At 41.3% G+C, this 18,383-nt stretch overlaps 1 protein-coding gene across 7 annotated transcripts in view; it reads left to right on the forward strand.

Moving 5' to 3' along the window:
- Window positions 1-18,383, forward strand: part of tbc1d5 (TBC1 domain family, member 5) — a 494,311-nt gene that overhangs the window by 343,721 nt on the left and 132,207 nt on the right. For all 7 annotated transcript variants that reach the window (XM_078235915.1, XM_078235905.1, XM_078235953.1 and 4 more), the window contains 2 exons: window positions 7,677-7,819; window positions 9,863-9,969. In XM_078235915.1, the coding sequence (XP_078092041.1) occupies window positions 7,677-7,819; window positions 9,863-9,969 (250 nt within the window). The remainder of the gene's footprint in view (window positions 1-7,676; window positions 7,820-9,862; window positions 9,970-18,383) is intronic.

Here is an 18,383-nt window from a genome sequence, read left to right on the forward strand (position 1 = left end):
GTCTGCACTGACCACAACCTCACCCAGGCCCTATTCCCATCACCCCACATATTTACCCTGCTAATCCCCTGACACTAAGGGGCAATTTTAGCATGGCCTATCAACCTAACCCGTACATCTTTGGACTGTGGGAGGAAACCGGAGCACCCGGAGGAAACCCACGCAGACACTGGGAGGAAGTGCAAACTCCACACAGACAGTGACCCGAGGCTGGAATTGAACCCAGGTCCCTGGCGCTGTGAGGCAGCAGTGCTAACCACTGTGCCATCGTGTTGCCCCTACATGTCCACGATGCGCCACACTGCCATTAGTTTTCAATAACTTGTATTTATACTGAGCCGCCAATTAAGTAAAATGTCCACAAGGTGCTTTACAGGAACATTATTAAGGAACACTTGACATTGAGCCACATAAGGAGATATTTGGACAGAAGAGCCAAATGCTATGTCAAGGCCGTAAGTTTTGATCATCTTGAAGGAGAGCATGAAGGGAGGTGGGAAGACGTTACAATTTCTGAGAGATGAAAAACAATCTTAAAATACTAAATCCTTCAGACCTGCAATTTTTACCTCTAATATCATATTCCACTTTGTAAAGTTCCCTGACTAAACAAAGGTTACGCTTCTGAATGACCAAAATGGCTCATAATTTTCTGTCAAAAATAATGGTACCACTAGTAGCACTCACCTTTATTTATGCCCAGCTGCTACAGCAATTTCAGACAATGATAGGTGCGTTATTAGCAATTCAAAGGTTTGGTGTCCGCGATGCACCACTCTGCCATTAGCTTTGCCAAAACAGCATTTTGCTGTCTGGCTCACCATTGAACTGCATTAAATGGTGAAATAGATACCAAGTAAAGTTGCCACAGAAAGTTAGATCTGATCTGGAGTGATGTCAGGAACCTGTTTTAGAGCTATTTAAGATCTGTGCATGTTTAATTAAGCTTGGATTAGTTGTGTGATGTTTGCCATGTGTTTATAGTTAATTAGTGTTAATGAACTTCTCTGGCACCAAAAATGAATTATTGCAAGTTTGCAAAATCATTCTTCGAGATTTAAATTGTTAGCGATTTTAAAAGTTAGATTACTTTTTCTCTCTCATTTCAATCTTTCCTTTTTATTCCTCTTTCTGTACCTGATTTGACTTTGAATTTACCCATGCTAATTTTACACATCCTTTTCTCAGTCCTTTCCCTATTACTTTCAGAACCCGTCAAAGAATTGGTTAAAGAGACATGCAGGTGCTTATCCTGTTCACTTAGGTCCCAGGTGCTTAATTTCTCATGTTGCAATATTGTCAGCTGTTACACAGATGCAACTTTTTAAAAAAGCAGAAAAATAGCCAATATTTTTTCATTTGATTTATTGTTGTCACGTGTATTAGTGTACAGTGAAAAGTATTGTTTCTTGCGCGCTATACAGACAAAGCATACTTTTCATAGAGAAGGAAACGAGAGCGTGCAGAATGTAGTGTTACAGTCATAGTTAGGATGTAGAGAAAGATCAACTTAATGCAAGGTAAGTCCATTCAAAAGTCCGACAGCAACAGGGAAGAAGCTGTTCATGAGTTGGCTGGAACGTGACCTCAGACTTTTGTATCTTTTCCCGACGGAAGAAGGTGGAAGAGAGAATGTCCGGTGTGCGTGGGGTCCTTAATTATGCTGGCTGCTTTGCCAAGGCAACGGGAAGTGTAGACAGAGTCAATGGATGGGATATATGCAGATAAACAATCACATCAACAGGATTACTTTACTGTCAATTTTCCCATTTTATCACAAATTTCTGAATGGTGTCTCACTTTCAGATTGTGTAGGATGTGACCTCATTGTCATGGAAACCATTTTGGTCCCACCACAAGATCAAAGCATATCTGCTTTATTGCACTCTTGTTGATGGTATATTGGTACCAATGGCCTAATGGCAACCCTGGATTGAAGATTAAATATACTTTTGAGTTACACCTCACAAACTAAATTATGTGGCCTTTGAAGTTGAATATTCTCACAATCCCAAGCCTTCAAAGTTCCAAGAAGATTAAATAATTTTGATCTCTTTACCCCCCCCCCCCCCCATCTTCAAACATAATTGGAACATTAATGAGACCAAAATCAGAAAAAAATACTTCCCATTGCCTTCTCATCTGCAGCTTACCTACTACCAATTTTGAGCCTTGAACTAGGTGTACAGCGCTCCTGCTAGAAACAGATGGTATCCTCAGTTGAAAATTGGGATCCCAGGGCAGGGCATACCAGTGCTATTATAATGCTCCCTCCAATCTTGCCCGCTGCCCTGAGTGGTAAGTGACCAAACTAATGCCCCTTAAAAGGGGTTATTTGTGGGTTGAAGAAAAAAGTTGAGGTAAAGGCAGCACAATCAGTGCAATCATCATTTCTGCTTCTCCCTAAAGCTCCTCCAAAAACTGGGGTGGGATTTTATCTAAAGAATTCTAAGTATCATAAAAGTCTGAAAACAGGTGTGTTCCACACCTGTTTTTGGGTGAGTTTGGCACTGCAATCTTCCCACACTCAGTTTTTCTGACAGCAGGGAGATTTGCACCGGTAGAAGGTGGTGGAACCTAAACTTGGCGGGAAAACCAGTTTCAGAGCGTTTGAGTTTCATTGCGCAGCATGCCCTGATCTCCCAGTGAACTAGGCAACCTCCTCCCACCCAACCCCACAGACATCTACATCGGACCTCCATTCAATGGCAGAATGTTCTCCACCCACCCCCACATTTGCCCATCGAATCTAGACCGATTCTCTGACAGAGTATCTTACCCAGACCCTCTCCCCTATTCCTGTAACTTCACGTGTACCATGGCTAATCCACCTAACTTACACATGGGACACGAAGGGGCAATTTAGCATGGCCAATAAACCTAACCTGGACTGTGTGAGGAAATCAGAGCACCTAGAGGAAAGCCATGCAGGCATGGGGAGAATGTACAAACTGCACACTGACAGTCATCACTGTGCAAACCCGCACCCGCTCCCACCCCCACCCCCACCCACGTCCCTACTCATGCACCACCCCCACTTAGGCCACACACCTCTGGCACACAGTGCTGCCAGGTGGGCACTGCCCGGCCATGCTCCAGTCTGTCCAGGGACTTCCCCTCGACGTGGCCATCACGCCTGGTCTCTGCTGGTCTCCTCCACACTGGCGAGGGGGGAAACGAACAGGAGGCCGGAATATGCCATCCCAGATGAGTTAATAGGATTGAAATGCAATTGCTCCTATGCAAATCGACTCTGCACCCTTTCTGGAAGTGAATTCGATCCCGCTGGCAAAACAGGGCTGGGAACGTTGCATGCGACGCCAAAGGGCATTCGGATTTTTGACCTTGCACGCAATCTTACCACCTCGCCAAGTCAATCGACCATCTCAGCAAGCTAATAAGATCACGTCCTTAGACTTTTGTGTCTGCCTGTTTAAATCACATTGGTACTCCTGTTTAATTAATTATGTTTTGCCCAGCTCAGTTTCACACATGAATCACCAGATTCCCATCCCAATCCCAGATCTTTGACGTGGCCATTATCACTAGGGTTTATTTCCATGCAAAGAGGTGCAACCAGGCAAATTCCCTGCTTCTGCAGAGGACACTATGTAAAGCAGTGTGCATATTTGAAGCGGGATTTGAAGACTCATACAACAGACACTGCAGGGCTTGGACTTCTATGATCCATATGGTCTTCAGAATTTTATCACCATTTGTATCTAGTCTTACATTTTTGCATCCTTTTTGTTAATGTTGAGTATGAAGGAATAATGGATTATAAGCTGTAGTGAATGAACTTCATTCTTTAATAAAATTGTAATCTTCACATGCAAACCGTAAACTCAGCCAATCTCTCTCCACTTTTTTGAATCTGGTTCCCTAGATTATTGGCCCAGAATTTCCTGCCAAGGTGAGATCGGCATCATGCACCATAAATCTTGCCATTTAATGCTGATCTCGACACTCTTACCTTGCTCAAAATTTTACTGGTTTTTAAATTACAGGGAATCTTACCAAAAAATAGCAACGTGCCAGGTTCTGACTGAAAAGTGGTGTCATTCTTTCCAGAGGAACGGGCAGGTTTGCTCTCCAAATCTTATAACACTTTGTCAAAAAAGGAAACGGGTCATGTTTCATGCCATTATTTTGAGGGGGCAGTTAAAACCGAGCTGCACTGAGATTAGGGCTTTCTCTCTGACGACGAATGTGGGCTGAAAATCGTCCCCACAATAGGAAGTTAGCACAGTGGATTCATGAGGGGAAAGTCATGCTTGACGAACATGTTGGATTTTTATGAAGATGTGACTAGGGCGGTTGATGGAGGAGAACCGGTGGATGCGGTGTTTTTGGATTTCCAAAAGGCGTTTGATAAGGTGCCCCATAAAAGGCTGCTGAAGAAGATTAGGGCACACGGAGTTGGGGGTAGTGTGTTAAAGTGGATTGGGGACTGGCTATCCGACAGGAAGCAAAGAGTTGGAATAAATGGGTGTTTTTCCGGTTGGAGGAAGGTAACTAGTGGCGTGCCGCAGGGATCGGTACTCGGGCCGCAACTATTTACCATTTATATAGATGATCTGGAGGAGGGGACGGAGTGTAGGGTAACAAAGTTTGCAGAGGACACAAAGATAAGTGGAAAAGTGAATCGTGTGGAGGACGGAGAAGATCTGCAGAGAGATTTGGACAGGCTGAGTGAGTGGGCGAGGATATGGCAAATGGAGTATAACGTTGATAAATGCGAGGTTATACACTTTGGAGGAAATAATAACAAATGGGATTACTATCTCAATGGAAACAAATTAAAACATGCTACCGTGCAAAGGGACCTGGGGGTCCTTGTGCATGAGACGCAAAAGCCCAGTCTGCAGGTACAACAGGTGATCAAGAAGGCAAATGGGATGTTGGCCTATATCGCGAGGGGGATAGAATATAAAAGCAGGGATGTCTTGATGCACCTGTACAGGGCATTGGTGAGGCCGCAGCTGGAATACTGTGTGCAGTATTGGTCCCCTTATATGAGGAAGGATATATTGGCATTGGAGGGAGTGCAGAGAAGGTTCACCAGGTTGATACCGGAGATGAGGGGTTTGGATTATGAGGAGAGGCTGAGGAGATTGGGTTTGTACTCGTTGGAGTTTAGAAGGATGAGGGGGGATCTTATGGAGACTTATAAGATAATGCGGGGCTGGATAGGGTGGAGGCGGAGAGATTCTTTCCATTTAGTAAGGAAGTTAAAACTAGAGGACACAGCCTCAAAATAAAGGGGGGTCGGTTTAAGACAGAGTTGAGGAGGAACTTCTTCTCCCAGAGGGTGGTGAATCTCTGGAATTCTCTGCCCACTGAGGTGGCGGAGGCTACCTCGCTGAATATGTTTAAAGCGCGGATGGATGGATTCCTGATCGGTAAGGGAATTAAGGGTTATGGGGATCAGGCGGGTAAGTGGTACTGATCCACGTCAGATCAGCCATGATCTTATTGAATGGCGGGGCAGGCTCGAGGGGCTAGATGGCCTACTCCTGCTCCTATTTCTTATGTTCTTATATTATGTTCTTATGGTGAATCAGGCACTCAGTGAATGGGAATAACTTTCTTTAGTAAGTTTTCATCTGAAATTATTTTCAATTGTACTGTTCTTTTTGAGGTTGCAATTTTTGTCGTGTGTGTGAATTAATGAATTGAGTCACTGCTGTTATTACATTATCAATTATTAATAATTTAGGAATAAAATAATTGCTGACTTATTTTCAAGTATTATAAGAGCATAAAATTCTGGGTTGCTCATGAGATACTGACTTTTCTCTGAGTCAGTGTGCTTTAAATGTTTTGAGGTATATGTTCATCAATCTACTCATAACTGATTGGAACAATAGATTCTTAATAAAATTAGACTTGGCAGAAAGTATTTGTTTGCTGTGTTATACCTTTAGTGAGGTTAAGCACTGGAAATACAACATTTAAATTCTAGGAACAATTTCATATGGCCTCCTTCTGTGCTGTAACAATTGTGTGATTCTGTAACTCCTGAACAATGTAAGAGAGAGAAATTATGGAATAAGTAACGAGGGCAGAGCTGATTTACCTTATCCAGCAGGGATAATGGTGAAGTTGTGCAAAGGTCACAGGAAGAAAATCACGGGTGGTGTAGTTAATGACAACATAAGTTCCTTAGTTCATAATTTCTCCCTTTTGCAGTGTTCGAGGGAGCAAAAGAGGCCATTTAGCCCATCATATCTCTACCAGCTCTATGTAGAAATTACCTAATGAACTGACCCCCCATACATTCTTCCTATTCGGATAATGATCCAATTCCCTCTTGGATACTTTGATCGAACCTGCTTCTACCACACTCTCAGGCAGTGTATTCCAGATCCCAAGCACTCTGCGTGTGAAAAAGATTTTCTTCATGTCACCATTGCTTCTTGCCAGTTACCCTCAAGCAGCTTATCCTTATCCAGCCCAGCCCCTTCATGATTTTAAGTACCTCTATCAAATTTCCTCTCAGTCTTTTCTTCTGCAAGAAAAACAGTCCTAACTTCGCTAATCTGTCCATATAACTGAAGTTTCATAATCCCTAGAACCTTCTTTTCTGCACTCTCTCAAATGCCTTCACATCTTTCCTAAAGTGTAGTGCCCAGAACTGGGCGCAGTTGAGGCTCCACTACTGTTCTATACAAGTTTAACATAACTTCCTTGATAAATGTTGTATGCTTTGTTTACCGTTTTCCCAACTTGTGATTTATGCACATATACACCAAGGTCTCTCTCTGCCCCTGCCACCCAACCCCACAAAAGAATTGTGCATTTTATTTTATTTTGACTGTCCGTATTTTTCCATCAAAAGGAATCACTTTACACCTCGCAGCATTTCATCTGCCACTTAGCTGCCCATTGTGCCAGGTTGTCGAGATCCTTTTGAAGTTCTACACTATCCTTAGTTCACAGTGGTTCCGAGTTCTGTATCATCCCCCCCCCCCAGTAAATCTGTTATAAAACTTCCTTCAGCCCAAGAAACGTGCATTAACCATTCATCTGTTTCCTGTCACTCAGAAAATTTTGTAACTATGTTGCTGCTTTCCTATTTATCCCATAAGCTATAACTTTGCCCGCAAGTCTATTATGTGGCACTAAATGCCTTCTGGAAGTTCATGTGCATCACATCAAAAGCATTTCCTCATCAACCTTATGAACATAGGAGTAAGCCATTCAGCCCATTGAGTCTGCTCCACCATTTAATTTGATCATGGTTGATCATCCACTGCACAACCACTTTCCTGCACTATCCCCATATCCCTTGATGTCAATAATATCCAGGAATCTATTGATTTCTACCTTGAACATATTCAATGATTGAGCTTCCACAAGGGTAGACAATGGCAATCTATTTTCAATGAGTGTCATACTGAAAACTAGATAACTTAAATCCAAAATTTCACCACCCAGTTGACAGTCTATGCTTCTCAGCATAAAAACTAAAACCAAGGTCTGAGAGTGATTATTCAAGGGTACTAAATAGCAATCATGGATTTGGGTAAAGGTAATTGTTGAAAACTCTCTCTTTCAAGCCTTTTGATTCAATGAATATTGCAATAAAGTCTGAATGGATTTCATTATGTTACTACGTGTAAAAGTGTTAGATCTTTTGTTTGTAATATACTATGTCTGTTTCACTCCTGCAGACGTTGGGTCAGACTTCTGTTTGGACGAGAATTTCCTCTTCAGGATCTCTTGGTGATCTGGGATACTTTGTTTGCTGACAGTGTTACCCTGGATTTAGTGGACTATATTTTTGTGGCAATGCTGTTATACATAAGAGATGTTTGTAAGTATATATATTACATTTTTATAGCTAATTTCCAATGCTTTTTTAAATACTTGGTGTAACATGGTATAATAAATTTGCAATAATATTGCATTATATCAAAATAGAAGTCAAGTTTTGAGTATTTTGACCACTTATAGAGCAAAGAATTGGGGTGACATTGGTTGCTTTTTAAATGTTGCATTTCGAAGCATAGAGTAGTTACACCATTTTTAAAAGGGTACTCTGAGTTGGTTATTAATGTACTAAGTCTTTTGTTTTCCCAAAGGTGTAAACATTAACAGTTTGTCTCTATAATCAATAAGCACCTCACACCTATTCTGTTTTGAAGTCTCTGGTTCTGGTACTTGGCAGCAGGTGTCCAACACACTTTTCTTTTCAGCTATGAAGAGACAGAAATTTTATAACTCAGGTCCTGTTAAGGCTGCATACGCAGTAAGTTTTTAAATTGAAAATCTATGAGAGCTTTCAACAAGTCAGAGAGATTAGAAATGCTGGAAAGCTGTTAAGACATTTTGTTTAAGTCAAGTAAGTTGGTCCACTGATGTGGGAAAACGTGCTTTTTTCATATTATGCTAAGATAAGTTGTGCTGATTGAATTAAGTGCGACAGATCCCAATTGATATTCTGTATGTTCACATTACTGTTGAATAAAGCAGCTTATTGATTCATATGAGACCTCGCCTTAATTGTTGTCTTATTGGAATTGTTCAAGTGCCACATGTAAAAGACATGAATATCCAGGTTAGGTCACAAGGGGCTATTATTGTTGAACCTTTTTTATGTTAATACATAAATGTATGTAAAAGTAAGATGTTCAAACCACATAAGGCAGCAACCAATGTTATTGGACCAAAGAAGGTTGATATTGTACACCTAAACAATAGAAAAATAAGTATAGCAAAGCACACACATTAGTATGTGGAAGCCTGCCACCTTGTGACTAAAACATGATTCCAACTTGATTGAAATAATTTTATCCCCTGCAAGTTGCATTATAAACATAGCAAAGCTTTTGTCTGCATTCTATACATGTTTAGGGAATGAGATGAAAAGCAGACCTTAATAAAGATCGATATCTTACTGCTTTAATTATATTACTTGAACCGATTTTTGTGCTTACAAAGAGTCCAGCTGTGTAGTCGATTAAATATCAAATCATACTCCTGACCGATTCAAATGCTGTTTTATTAATGTTGTTTTAGATTGTCAAGATCGTAAGTAAGCAATAATCATTTAAGCTTAGTAAGGATGCAGTATCATATAGTTTTCTGATCAGATAGCTCTAACTTGCATTATTAATGTACCATGTGTTTTTGGCTTTAATGACTTTCACAAAAAGTACAGTAAATGGTCACAAGAGAACAAAAGTATTATGGAACAGTGAGCACGGTAAGCGAGTGCTTCACAAATGAAACCAGATGTATGAAATTACAAGCTGTCAGATCAAAAAGGAAATGAAGATGATGAAGTAGTTCTCACTATAAAATATAATTATTTGTTTTAATCACTTACAAAATTTTTTGCTCATAATCTTTAAATGTCCAGGCTTGCAATGACTACTATCATACAATTACAGTCAAATGGTTAGAACACATAATATTGCCTCAGATGTTTTAATTTCTCTTTTTTAAATGCATTTAATTTAGTAACAATACAATTAATAACAATAATATTCCACAACTGAAATATTGTCAGACAATTCATTGAATGGCTAAAATAAATTTGTTGAAGGATCTTGAGATTACTGCGAAAAGGTATATTGTTCATTGGGTTGATGTTTTGTAATTTTGCATTACACTGATTTATCTCTCACTGTAAAACGTGGCATCATCTTTAAGTAAAGTTGTTTTGCAAACATTATTTTGTAATTTATGTGTGACATTTGTGTGATAAAACTGTAGAATGTCTGACTGTTTCCCTGCTTAAACAAAACTGTTGGACTGTCAGTAATAATATTGTTTTTAATTCCTAGATTTTGCGTGTGTACGCGTATACATATAAATAAAATACTTATACTGTTTTGTGTTTTATCTTCCTCAGTAATTGCCAGTAACTATCAAACCTGCCTTGGACTGCTTCTCCATTACCCGTCTGTTGAAGATGTACATTCCTTAATTCAGAAAGCACTCTTCTTACGAGATCCAAAGGTAATATGCTATTATTTGAGGTACATTCTTGTGTTAAAAAACATATGATTTTAGAATTGCACTGCTCATTGATCCTCTCTGAAATTAAACTGTATAGAGACCTAATCTTGTAATAAATTATGTAAAATTAAGAGATGTTTATTGCCTAAGAAATAAATTGAAATCAAGTAAGATACATTTTTGATTCCAAAAGTTTCATAAGTGGAACTTGCATTTATTTTTGAGGTTTAAAATTACAGGACAATGCAACAGAATATAGAATGATATGCTTGAATACTTCAAAATTATTTTTAGAAGTTACTGTTGAAATTAATCATTTAATCAATACCAAGTCAAACAAAAGAAAATCTATATTTGAAATACATGTTTGTACATGGTATTTGTAGTACGTTCTATGAAGGTGGGTAAAATCTGTGGAAAAATAGGAACATTGTTGTGGCTTCTCCACTATGGTTTGCTGGTTCAACAATGGTCATTTGCTAGCTTATAAAAGGAAGAAAATGTTCTGAATTATTGTACATTTGAGGGCACATCTGTAACCAAAGGGGTAATAATTCATCAATTATAGCTTCTGAGCTGCAGTCAATATTTGTTTTATTGTACCCATGAGCTAAATTTATTCTTCAAATGGGAAATGTTTTCACCCATTTTGACTGGTTAATAGCCTGTGCTTTGTGGTCTGTTCACTGAAGATTATTGCCTACTGTCAGTTACTTGCCAGGAGTGAAAACATTTCCTCATGTATAATTTTCAGCAAATCATGTATTTCAGGCCAAAATTATAACAAATGTATAACCTAACCTAATTCACTACCACAGAATGTAGTTGTGGCCAAAACGTTGTCTGATTTCAAGAAGAAAGGCTAAAGGGATCAGAGGACCATTGGACATGCGCCAATCTCCCAGTATACTGGGGGAGTGGTTGACAATCCCTCCCTCACCCCACCCCCCCCTTCCTCCCCCATACCACGATTAGCAACCTCCAGTCCCACCATCCACCCCATCCCCAGACATTGCAGTCCTCCTGATGACCGGCCCCAACCACCAATGGCTGACCCCATCACGAACCCCCAGCCCACAATGCAGAGTTTCTCCCCCCCTCCCGGGACTGGTTCTGCCATCGCCTGCCCCCTTTTCCCCTAGGGCCCTGCCCTCTTGGCACTGTCTGGTGCCTAGTCGGCACTGCCATGGTGGTACTGTCCAAGGGTCACTGCTCCACCCCTTCTGGTCCTGCCCAGTGGACCTCTATGGCCTCTGGTTCCATCAGTGAGGCCATCACAACAAGTTCCTGTTGCTGGGGTCCAACTGGTGATCTCTGCTGGTGGAAACCTTCACCGGTGAGGTTGGAAATCCAAGTGAGCCCAGATAATACTGTTCAGAGCTCGCTAAAGGGATGTAACTTAAGATATGAATATTTAAATCAGCGTCAAGTTGAGGCTATATACACAAAAAAAAGGCCAGGGAGATTTGCAACCTGCCGTCTGTCAGGAGGGAACTCGATTTCTTGACTCCTGCTGATAATTCCTGCCCTGCTATGCTGGTTGAGTAGTGTAGCAGGGCGGGAATATTGCGCTCTTTATGTCTTGATTTCATAACACACAAATTATATAGCAGAAATAGAGGGTAAATAAGTGGCTAAAAAGAAGGAACTTTAGCTAATTAGTGTTAGCAGAGAAAAAGTATTGGAGAAACTTAAAGGATTCAAATCCAACAAATCCCCAGGATCTAATTGTAATCCCCTGCTGACCACTATATGGGGCTACTATTCAAATATTCAATCAACAGGATCCCGAATTCCTAGCGGTTGATGTTGATTTGGCTAATTCGCTGTTTACCCATAAATGTCAGTACTGTAATCGGAATATCAAAAATAAATTTAGTAACAAATATAATCAATCGACATAAAACAGTGAGCTCTGATCTATAACCATTGGGGCCCAGCCGTTGGTGCACTCAAGGGGAAACTCATCCTCAGTAACACATTTGTAGGTACTGTTCCAGTTGGATTGTATAGTCCCCACCAGTTACTCACGACACACACACACAGTCCAGAAGAGACATACGTGTGGAAGATGATGCTGTAGGAGGCAGAGGTGCCGCAAGCTATCCATGCAGCAACGCAGGTCCAGTGCGCTGAAGACTGTCCTCCTCGGCAGTAATGAACAGAACAGGCAGGAGAACACCTGGCTGCCTTTCACTCCAAACCGAATTCTCACTGCCTGGGAAAAGCTCCTCTTCAAAACGTGGCTCTCTCTCTGCACACTCCCTGCCTTACTCCGCAGCTGCTTCACTTCCTGGCGCCTTTTTTTTTCTTCCTGCCCCCAGAACAATCCGATTGGCCCAACCCACACCACTCAACAAACAGCATCCTGTTCAGCAAACAGGACACTGAAACCCACAAGGGACAAAGAACACTTGTAAATGTCTTCCCCATTTTTCTCAGTCCCTTACATAATGATCTATATGGTAGAGTTCTAAAAGCGGTAGCTGTGAGAGAATGGATATGTTCGCACAGTGGTGGGGCCCACTAGACACCCCAGCAGTGGCCAGCGGGCACCCCAGTTGGGCATGGCCAGTGCGCCAGGGACAGTGCCAAGTCGGTGGAGCCTGAGTGGGAGCTATGACGGGGGTGCTCTGCGGGGGGGGTATGTGCAGGTCATGCAGAGGTGGATCATGTCAGGTGTCATGTCGGGGGTCAGGCAGAGGGACTCATCTGGAGGGTCCCGTTGCCGACAACCCGTGACGTGGAGCAGGTGGGGGATGGGCATGGATTGCTCAGGTTTTCTCTGTTAAGACACTTAGGACCGAATTCTCCCAAACAAGAACTGTCATAATGACGAGAAAACTGGAGTGACCGCAGCAATCATCCCACACTCAGTCACGTTCCCCTCCCCGACAAAGGTCGCTGACATCGCAGCATCAGGGCCTACCTGCTGGGTCCCCTTGCCTGACCTCCGAAATGCCCTCCCATCATGATCCCCGACAACCATCCCCCTCTCCCCCATTGTACGCCTCTTCATACTCCCCGCTTGCATGACCACCAATGCATCCTTTATTGCAAGAGGCTAGAAGTATAAGAATAAGGAAGACTTGCTGCGATTGTACAGGTTTTGGGGAGACCATAACTGGTTTTGATCTTCACTTTTAAGAAAGGATGTACTTACATTGGAAGCCGTGTAGCAAAGGTCCACTAGATTGATTCCTTGGCTGAGAGAGTTGTCCTGTAATGAGAAACAGTGTAAAATGGGCCAATACTCTCTGGATTTCAGAAGAATAAGAGGTGATGTCATTGAAACATATAGAATTCTGAAGGTGCCTCATAGGGTAGATACTGAGAGTTTGTTCCCCTTTGCTGTGGGAGCTAGAACATGGGGTACAGTGTCCAGAGATGGACCATTTAGGACTGAAATGAGAAATCTCTTCACTCAGAATTTGGAAAACTCTGGAAATCTCTACCCCAAAGGTTTCTGAATGCTCCACCATGGAATTTATTTAAAGCTGAGATAGACAGATATTTGGTCTCTCAGAGAATCAATGGATATGATGAGTAGGCAAGAAAATGAAGTTAAGACCAATGGTCAGCTATGACCATATTGAATAGCAGAGTAGGTTCAAGGGGCTACCTGGTCTATTCTTATTTCTTATGTTCTCATGAGTTTCTTTGGGTCATGGGTGTTATTCAGTAACAATTAAACTGGCAGAGTGTAATGCATATTTTTTATTGAGTAATTTTACAAATCACTAGGATTAACTGACAAGATAGAGCAATCACATACAATACAAAAGCAAAGTATTGCAGATGCGGGAAGTCTAAACTAAAAACAGAATATGTTGGACATGCCCAGCAAGTCAGGCAGCATCTGTGAACAGAAAAATTCAGGTTGATGCTGTAAGCACATAAAAAACTTAGAAAGCCTTGAAAAGCAGAAAGGAGCAAGGAGTATTACAATTAGGAATATTTTCTTAAAAAGAAGTCTTACAAGGCATGTTTTATTCAAAGCATGTTCTCCATATGTTTTGCAAATACTTTGTCATAAATAAAGTAATTGCATCATAAAATGATTGCTTTAAAAAACACTGGAATTTTCGGCTGAAATGTTGATGTGACGTTGGGTTTCATCTTTCCAAGCTCTTCAAGTGACATTGCTAAGAATGATAAAACCTACCTTTTTCCCTGAATGATTCCATTTGTTTTAACTGAGGGAACAATGTTGGAAGTTCACAAGAGCCAATCCAGAGCTATATGATCCTGGGAAAACTATGCTTCATTCTTTGTCAGCAAAATGGTTTCCAGAGTCTGGCTTTGCATACACATGAAGGAGCGCTTTGAACAAAATGGAGCCCTTCAAATTCCTACTCTTTAAATCTACAAATTTGTATACAATAAATGATTACTATTCTAACATAAATCCATGCAAATAGAATGAAGTCATTACTGTGCTTGTTACACGCAAAGTGGGTTAATTTGATTAATCGGTTTTGTTCTTAAAGTACTTTATCTAAACATTACCTACGATGTGGGCTGTATGTTTAAAATATTTTCTAACTATTCAATCAGAGTTTACAAAAACATTGGGAATTTTTTACATTCTTCTTATAATACTTCAGTTTCTTTGTTACTTGTTTTGAGGGCATTGGTAAAGTAAAATGTTAAATAGTGCAGCAAAATATGATTATTGGCAAAATCAGACTTCATTTCAGGTTGTAACAAATTTTTGCTTTGATGCAAGAGTTTATTCTGAAAGAATAACTGAAGTAGAAGCAGTAGAGCAACAAACGTTGACCTTGACAATTTATCTTAATGCTGTATTTTAGTATGTAGCTAAGCAACCACTATTGATAACAAATGCAGCACACTGCAAAACTAATTGCAATAATGACAGTAGTAACTGGCTATTAATAGAGAACAGCTAAACAAAAATAGAAAACTGGAATTCAACCTGTGTGACATAACTGCCTAATATGTTACACCTATTAGTAAATCTCATCGTTTAGATTTTTTTTTCAAAGTTTAAAGTTCATACTTGTAATAGACATCCACCTATCTCAGGAGATTATGGGCTGTACTAGGGGTGTTTGTCAGTTCTGTATTGAACATCGTCTCTGTTGCGGCTCTAGATGCCGATTCATGAGTGGCAGTTCCTTCCGCAACTGGCACAGATGAATAACATAGCCTGAGGTCGACTGATATTTTTCTTTGTAGCCAAGCTTTCTTTTCTGCCATCTGGTTGTTTCTTTTGTCCTCTGCTTTTTCCACACCCTTGCTGACTGCTCATCTCCATGCACTCAGTCAGCAGCAAGGACTCCCCGACTTCAAACACAGATAATTTGAGGCCACACTTGCAGACATCCTTGTATTGCAGGCGTGGACAATCTGTTGGTCTCGTGCAAAAGGCAAGCTCACCATAGAGCAAGTCTTTGGGAATGTGGCCATCTTTCATTCAGCACACATGACCCAGCCAACAAAATCATCACTGACCCAAGAGGGCAGACATGCTGGAAATCCCTTCAAGTTTCCCATGCTTTGTTACCATAAAGGAGGGTGCTGAGAACACAAGCCTAGTACACGAGCAGCTTTGTATTTGTGGTTAGTTTGCTGGTGGTGCACACTAACCTCCTCAGCTTTGGCATGGCAGTTATGGCATTGGCAACCCTGTTGTTGATTTTTGGCATCAAGGGACAGGTTTCTGGTGATTATTGAACCAAGGTATGCAAAGCTGTTGATTACCTCCAGGATATTTATGTTGATGGAAGGTGGAGTGTCTACATCTTCACCCATAGCCATGTTATTCCTAACCCTAGTTGACAGTGCAAACTCATTGTGGGCTTGGGAGATTTGATCTACAAACTTCTGCAGGTGAACTTCGGTATGGGATGTCAGCACGCTGTCATCAACAAACAGTAATTCACGGATGAGGACCTTGCACACTTTGCTCTTAGTGCGCTGTCTTGTCAAGTTGAGTGGTTGCTGTCAGTTGTAGGGTACAATTGAACACCCTCATTTATGTCGCCATAAGCATACAATAGTAGCAAGGAGAAGAATATGCCAAAGAGCGTTGGCAATAGGACGCAGCTCTGCTTTATCCTATTGCTAATCTTGAAAGCGTCTGATTATGATCCATTGTAACTGATTGATAGAACTGTGCATGTTCTCACGGAACAAAGAAATGGCGCACAGGAATCCAGGCAAGCAGCCTATTTTTCCGCAACAGTTTGAGGAATGTGTCACTGCTAATGAGGTCTTTGAAGTCAGTGTAGAGTGATGTTCGTGGCACTTCTCCTGTAACTGCCAAAGTAAGACAATGACATCAACTGAAAATCTGCCAGCTCTGAAGCCGCGTAGAATCTCAGGGTAGATGGGTGATGCCGACATCTGCAATCTGGTCAGAGCAATGGGAGTAAAGACCTCCCCCCCCCCCCCCCCCCCCCAATACTTAGCAAGGAGATGCTTTAGTAATTTTGGTCACTGCGATCTTCTTTGTTTTTGTACAAGGTAAACTATGTTTGCATCATGTATCATGCAAATATTACCGAGTTAAAGACATATTTGCATATTGATTTGATATTTGTAACTACAATATTTTATGTATTTGGCAAAAACTAACAAAATATTTCTTCATTTGAACCTAAAAGGATCTATCCTTTTTTTAATGGCCCATTGCTAAACCTTAGGGATGTAAAATTGGATAGGGCCCAAAACAGATGTAAGGATTGTGATGCAGGATTATCCTGCGGCTGTTGAGTCTATTGCAGGCGACACCCAAACTTTGTGCTTCCAGCTAATTTAATGCTTTTGAGTGGCTGCATATCTGATGGAGTGCAAAACTGTGCGAAGCTAGCACAAGTTAAAACTAACCTGCACTACCTCTTGAAGAAGAAGCAGATGTTGGATATCATTTTGGAGCAGTCAGTAATGGCATGTCACAGAAAATGGCTTCCAAGAGATTTTCACACTGCACTGAAAGCTTTGGTATGTGACATAGAGAGGAGGATGAATGTCATGTATCTGCCGTAAGGCCCTCCAGACAAACTTTGTGAAGGTAGTGAAACCAGATAGTCATGGTGGTCAGTGCCAAACGTCTAGCCCTGTGGACCTGGATGCAGTGCTGCAAAAGGTTCAGTGACCTGACAGGAATGCTCAAGATCAGTGAAATTCAAATGCCAAATACCACCAACTGCATCATTAACCTCACACTGCTCACTACACCACACCTCCATCACTCATCTGCTGGCAATCTACCAATCACAAGTTACACCATATGCTTTGTGTCATCCTCGCACAACTTAGTACTGCTACAAGACTCACATCCACATCCTGCAGCATACACACTGCCATCTCTTCAATAAAAACAGCCATATCACCCAAACGCATTGCTCCACTTCCCATTCTTGCAAGCCAAGATAACACACAATCTATGGCAACAGCACTTCACTGGCAAGGAACATGCAGGGTTCCATGTCCATACCACACTGAAGGAGATGGTAGCCACTATCATTGGAGTAACCATTGCTGAGGCTGTGGATAGTGGTGGGGCTGAAACTATCAAAGGTAACGGCATCCTCAAACCTAATCCTCCATCTCATTTCTTGTTCATCCCCAATTCTCTCCTGATTTAGAAGTTGCATATGATGGAAGCATGCACCTCTTTACTTCCCATACCTAACCCCCACCACATCCCAACCCCACCTATATCACTTCTCTTGTGCCTTACTCCTTTCAGATATCCAAGAACTGCATAAAAGCAAATTACTGCAGATGCTGGAATCTGAAACCAAAAAAGATTGACAAAGGGTCATCTGGACTCGAAACGTCAGCTCTTTTCTCTCCTTACAGATACTGCCCAGACCTGCTGAGATTTTCCAGCGTTTTCTCTTTTGGATCCAAGAACTGTAGCCTGACTAGGCAGTGATTGAAGAGCAGGAAGATGGTGATGAACAAGAAATCCCATCACTCACACACTCAGCCACCTGTTCAGATACTGACACCGTGGAAACCCCTTTAAAAACTGAAAAAGGAGCAATCACATTGTCAGGAATGTTCTCTAGGCCCCCTAACAGACCAAGGGAAATAGAAGAGCAGGTATGTAGGCAAATTTCAGAGAAAAGTAATGGTAATAGGGTAGTGATAATGGGGGATTTTAACTTGCCAACATTAACTGGGGTAGTCAGAGTTTGAAAAGTTTAAAGGAAGTAGAATTCATAAAATGTGTCCAGGAGAACTTTTTAAGTCAGTACGTAGAACGTCCTATAAAAAAGTGGTGGTCCTGGATTTAATTTAAGGTAACGAACCCAGGCAAGTGGCTGAAGTATCAGTGGGGGAGCTTTTTTGCAGACAGCGACCATAACTCCATTAGATTCAAGATTGTTATGGAAAAGGACAAGGATGGGCCAGAAATAAATGTTCTAAACTGGGGA

The sequence above is a fragment of the Mustelus asterias genome, chromosome 2 (assembly GCF_964213995.1).
Source record: "Mustelus asterias chromosome 2, sMusAst1.hap1.1, whole genome shotgun sequence".
Taxonomy (NCBI): domain Eukaryota; kingdom Metazoa; phylum Chordata; class Chondrichthyes; order Carcharhiniformes; family Triakidae; genus Mustelus; species Mustelus asterias.